This window comes from Rhyacophila brunnea, unplaced genomic scaffold (genome assembly GCF_057557595.1).
Source record: "Rhyacophila brunnea isolate RB1 unplaced genomic scaffold, BYU_Rbru_1.0 scaffold_5, whole genome shotgun sequence".
NCBI lineage: Eukaryota > Metazoa > Arthropoda > Insecta > Trichoptera > Rhyacophilidae > Rhyacophila > Rhyacophila brunnea.
Window position 1 is genome coordinate 20,377,301 of NW_028233170.1, and position 6,347 is coordinate 20,383,647.

General features: G+C 33.4%; 1 protein-coding gene across 1 annotated transcript in view; it reads left to right on the forward strand.

Moving 5' to 3' along the window:
* The window catches only part of Phlpp (PH domain leucine-rich repeat protein phosphatase), a 32,425-nt gene extending 27,106 nt beyond the window's left edge, over positions 1–5,319 (forward strand). Inside the window, exons 4-7 of the mRNA XM_085955793.1 lie at positions 398–551; positions 1,382–1,540; positions 2,278–2,431; positions 2,525–5,319. Coding sequence (XP_085811919.1) covers positions 398–551; positions 1,382–1,540; positions 2,278–2,431; positions 2,525–5,028 — 2,971 coding nt within the window. The 3' untranslated portion in view covers positions 5,029–5,319. The remainder of the gene's footprint in view (positions 1–397; positions 552–1,381; positions 1,541–2,277; positions 2,432–2,524) is intronic.
* Positions 5,320–6,347: the final 1,028 nt, after the last annotated feature.

Genomic DNA, 6,347 nt, shown 5'->3' on the forward strand with positions numbered 1-6,347 from the left:
TTTTATTCAATAAATAATTCGCAAGATTTAAGAATGTAACATTCTTTTTATTGAACATAGGTAAGTACATCATTTTGAAAAAAATATATCTAACAGAAAAAATCTTTTTTGAAAAATATACGACTTTGTAAAGCGCTTCGGAGAGTATTGTAAGAACCATTAGTTAAAATTAGTCGCAATTAGATAGGATACCTATAGCACTGGCGTCAATGTCCGTGGGCACGAAGCCCTAGAGACACAGGTTTGTTTCCTAATGGGTTTCTCTATTGGTTATATATATTTATCAGAAGTGTTTTCAAAATTAAGTAATATTATGTTCTATAAATATTAGACTCATCGTCTGTCACTTTTTTTTGAATATCACGAATTTATACGAGGATTTTTTTTTAATTTTCAGTTTGGAGGAGCTAAGGCTTGAGGGAAATGAGCTTTCATTTCTGCCGGAAAGTCTTCAGGAGCTTTTATCTCTAAGGAGTCTAGAAGTGTCACATAATCAACTTCAATGTTTGCCTGATTTCCTTACCAAAGACATGAGGACCATCGGACTATTGGTAACAAATATATTATTATGTTTATATTTATTCAAATTACTCTCTAACTAAATGTAAATATTGACTACCTAGCTGGTTATTGTAAATACTTTTAATGCACAATATTCAAATCGATTAATAAAATAAAACATTATGTCATTGAATGACACAATCACAGTAGCGCTTTCAATACCACAAATACGTTGATATGGCCACCCAACCAACGAATTTTTGGTATATTTGTTTTTTTGTGGAGTATTTGAATTTATTCTTTTTCCTGGTTAAATATCGTCGATACGGGGCACATTACATCCAGCAAAGTTTCCCAATCTCAATTGATTTAACTCACCTGAAATCTTCGTACAGACTATAGATGTCAGTCTTATATGGTGTTTTAACAGATTTTTGTTTTTACGAAAAAAATATGTTGGCCACCTGCTCACCAAATTAGGTTCATTCCAAAAACACACCGAAAAACCATATTATGTGAATTTCCCAGACCTGAGATTCGAAGCCGGCACCACGACATTATAAATCTGACGCGTATCTGACGGTTATCTGACGGTTATCTGTACTTATATTTGCGATTGTACGTGTTTCTTCTTTTAAATATTATAACGATAATGCAAGGCATTTTTATCTGGCAAATAAATCTCAAATCACAAGTTGAAAGTTTGCTTTAAATGAACCTGTAATACTACTTGAATTGCTGCCAATGTAATCACTATCCTTAATAATCGCATTATCAATTTTATTATAGAAAAGCTTCATCACCATTAAAGACGCCTTTTCCTCAAAATTGTCGAAATATATTTAGTAGATCTTATAAAATATGTTTTATTTCATTCCAGGATATCCATGCTGCTCGAGTCGACAGCAACAAAAACCACATCGGTCACAATGGAGCATTTCCTGGTAACAATCTCAGCACTGATGATGTTCGTCCTCTCAGCAGAGTTAACCTGAGAGACAACCAGCTCAAAGGGAGCATCATTCTTGGCAATTATGGGGTAACCAACATTTAATTGAATAAATGACTCACCACTCTCCTTAGAATAGATAATTATAAAATATTTTTATCCAAATTAAAAATACTCGTACATACATACTTGCTATAAAACTCAATACATATTATAACCTTTTATATAAATCACATTTACTTACCATTTTAATGATTTAACTGTCAATTTTTAATGGAACGGCTTAATACATAAAACTCGACAAATTATTTATTTTACATTATTCAATAAATATCATAACGGGGTTTGTTCTTCATACAATGCTGACAACGCGGCTGCCGTGTCGGCACTAGATGGCCATTATATACTATTAGTATGTTATTAACATGTGGTAGGTAATTAAATAGTAATTAACTGGTCCACAGGGAATGAGTTAATTTAAAAAAATGGTTAATTTCTTATTTCGATGTTACATGATATTATTATGACATTATGTGTGCCTTATTTTGAGTTATGTTTTGAGAAAATCGATTTAGAAAGATTCGAAATGATTAAAAATTGGATATAAATGTACCCAATATATTTGAATGACATAATATATATCAATAAGAAAATCAGAAATTTATTCAATTACACCCTAATTGTAGCAAGCAGTTTTTGTTTAATAAAAAACTTTTAATTTCATTTTGAGTCGTCTAATCATAAAAATATTCTTTTAACTTCAATTAATAGTTTTAAAATCAATAAATTTATTTTAATTGTTAATTATGTAACTAATATCATTGCAGAACCTTACTCAACTTGATGTCAGTGAAAACAGCATAGAAAAACTGGATCTGAGTGCTCTTGGAAATTTAGAAGTAGTGCAATGTACAAAAAATCAGCTGCTAGAAATATCTCTCAATGGCAGGTCACTCACTTCACTCGTTGCAGACAATAACAGTAAGTTAAACTGAATAATTATATTAATCTTTGATAATAAAAAAATTAAAACTCATACAGCTATATTGTAATATTTTGTTTTTATTTTCCTAGAGATCGACAAGATGCGAGTCAAACCAATACCAGCCAGACTTCAGCACATGGACGTGTCTCACAACAACTTTACAACTCTTCCTGAATGGATTACCAGCTGTCATGAAATGAGAGTTTTATTCGCCAATCATAATCAGCTGACAAGTCTTCCAGAGCATCTGTTTTGCAGTGAACTCAGCTCGTTGCATACTCTACGTTTGGGATATAACAAACTACACGCGCTGCCTTCAGTTCCAAGACTTCGTATTCCATTGCAAGAACTATTTCTTCAGAACAATTGCCTGCATCAGTTACCCGCTAATTTTTTCGCAGCATGTGATCAACTGAAAACACTGAATCTATCAAACAATCGCCTTACACAGCTTCCCGATGTAATGGAACCGTTAGAAATGGAAAAGTTGTATCTGACAGCTAATTGTTTGAATGATAATGTATTAGAAACATTAAGGAGCTTTCATTGCTTGAGAGTTTTACATATTGCATACAATTGTTTGACAGTTTTACCGGAGCATTGTATCGCTGCATGGTCAGAGCTGGAAGAGTTCGTATTATCAGGAAATAATATTCAGCATTTACCAAATAATCTGGCAGGACTACAGCATCTGCGAGTCTTGAGAATCCACTCGAATAGATTACAAACAACACCGACCTTTGCATACAATTCTTCATTGAAAGTATTAGATTTGGCTCATAATGAATTGGATGTTATCAATCTTGTTTCGTTGGTACCAAAGCAGTTGCAATTTTTAGATCTGTCTTGCAATATAAAACTAAGAGTTGATCCTAAGCAATTTCATATGTATAGATCTCAAAGGCCAATGAGTCTTGTAGATGTATCTGGTCAAAATAGACCGACTCTCCCTTCACAGCCTTGGCCACATTATGAAGGTGGCGACGCATGCCTAGAGCCACCTTGGAAAGTTGGTTTTTCTGAAACGCCTGGTAATAGATCATTACTCTGTGTTTCTCAACTGCGACTGCCTGCATTCTGCAATATTGAAGGGCTGTTTGGATTATTTGATGGTGGAAGCGATAATGAAATCCCGAATATACTGGCAAAATCTTTGCCAAGAATATTATTAGAAGAAAGAGCGGTAAAAGAAACTGCAAATGAGTATATGAAATACAGTATTCTATCAGCTCATAGAGAGTTAAAAGAAAGAGGACAGAGAAACGGAGCCTGTGTTACACTTTGTCATATTTCACGGGCAAAGAACCAAACAGAACTAGGATTTGCTCCTAGCCCGAGACGTTATATTCTCAGAGTAGCGAGTGTCGGAGAAGCGACAGCGGTGCTGGCCCGTCCTTCTGGACCTATAACATTAACACCGCAGCATCCTAATCAACGTGTAGGACATGCGGAAAGATTTTCACATGTTGTACCAAATCCAGAAATGATTCAAGTTGTTTTGCAGGAATCAGATGAATTTTTAATCATGGCCAATAAAAAACTTTGGGATGTGATTGATGTTAATTCGGCGATTGACGAAGTTAGGGTAGAGAAGAATGTAATTCTTGCTGCAAAACGATTACAAGATTTGGCTCAAGGTTATGGAGTAGAGGACAATTTATCTATCATGATTATAAGATTCAACGGACCGGGGTCAGATGTTGATCAACTTATGAGAGAACTCAGGCATACTATTAAAAAAAGTAAATCTCTCGCGAATCCAACCGCAACGTCAGTGTGTCAGGCCGGTTGTTGTTGCGAATATCAAAGCAATTGTTGTCACGCATTAAGCCAAACGCCGGCCAAGCCGCACGGAAGTGATAGGTCATCTCCCAGCGGTCAAAGCGATCAGACAAACGAAACAGCTACAATCAGATCATCCCAATCGGGGACGGAAAAACAAATGAACGGAAATCGTAACAATCTGAATCACTACTTAAGCGCGGCAAAACTCGTCCCGAGAGCACCTCCGCCGCCATTACTTATGCACGATAATGGCATGCGCAAAATGGCGAGCGAACGCAGAAGCTGCAGAGGGGTTGCGAAAGCGATTAGAGCGCGAATTGAAGAACAGAGAGAAAACGAACGAGAAGATACTGATTCAGCCGTCTCAGAAGAGCAATTCAAATGTTGGGAATACATGCTGGAACAAAACACTCAGCTGTTATTTGACAAGGAGTTAAATACACTATCAAAAGGTTTCACAAGAAATCCTAACGCAAATCTACGACATCTTAGAAATTTATCTAACAGCAGTCCACAACTTGCAATACCTCCTCCTCCTCCTCTACCACAACCACCATTGCTATCAAGACATTTTGGTAGCGCCAGATCTTACAACCCTGTCTCTTTCAGACCTGAAACACGTTTTGGTTCTGGTAGAGCTCACTTGAATGGAGGTCCACACGCAGCATACTTTGGATCCTTACAGCGTTTAATGCCTTACAATTTAGAATACGACTTTGCTGTAATTCAAGAACGTAGTGGGCAAGACTCGCTCGACCAAGATGGGAGAATGCAGCAATATTGGGGAGTAGCAACGACCGAATTATAAAAATAATTAGTTTTAATAACTGTGTGTATAATAATGTAAATAAAATATTTTTTTAGACTTGAAAGTACTTTATTTAGACGACTAGATTTGTTTCAAGGTATATTATGTCAATAATTTTCACTGAAAATCGACTTTTGCTTCTAACATATAAATAAAAATACAGTGAAAACATTTTATGCAACACTGTGCATGGATATAACACACAGTCCACCAAAATAAATATAATGTAAACATTCAGTTGTTTTATTTATAGTATTTATTAAAAACCAGCACAAATTTAACTTCAATTATTTGTTCTCAATAAATGCATTAAAACAACAGATTTATTCATTGATGTGTCTTAATTTAATATAAATTTTAGTGGACGTGCGTTTCGAATATGTATATACATAGATGCTATTAAATCTTTGGTTTTTTATGCACTAACACAATTTAAAAAATATATTTACATACATTCAAATGACAAGCACAACATTATTGAAAACATGGAATAAGTCATGACGGCAAAGTATCCTACTAAAACATAATATGTCTGATAATCTTTGCTATTTTCCGAAAAGATTCTGTTGGGTTACCATATTAATATGTTCACAGTTTCTTTTAAACCAAGACGGAAATACTGCTTTCATTTTTACGAATCCCGACTACGGATTTCGGTCATTTTTGTACTGTTAATATTCTAACACTCTTAATTAATTTTCCGTGTCACTAAAATTTATTTGATTTTCCTTATTTTGAGGACGATACTTTTATAAATATTTGTTTTTATTTCAATTGTTAAAACGCGCAAACTTTTCAAAATGTGAAGATATTTTTTTTTTACATTAAAAACAATCATTTTTACTATTATATTTTTATATCAATCACTTTAAACTTATCTCACTTACATAAAATATGTTCAAATTTTTAATTGTTTTTCACATTCAACCAATTCACTCAATATTTTTATGTCCCTATATTTTATTACTGGCAAAACATCAGTTAAAATAGTTTACGATAGGAACAAATACTATGATAATTATAATTTTGCATTTGGATTTTTAGCTTATTCGATTAAGTTTCTTTTTTTGATCAGATCATTATTATTAATAAATCAGTTGATAAAATATTTCAGTATGATGATTCAATTCAACTGATTCGATTCAACGAGTTTAATATGAAATTTAAACATATTACATAAGTAAAAACAATTAATGTTTTATTTCATTTATCAAATCTGTTAATTTTCATATCAATTAGATATGTTGCAAATAAAGAAGTGTATCAATCAGTTTTAACTTAAGCAAAAGTGATGATATTAAATTTTATTTAACAAACAT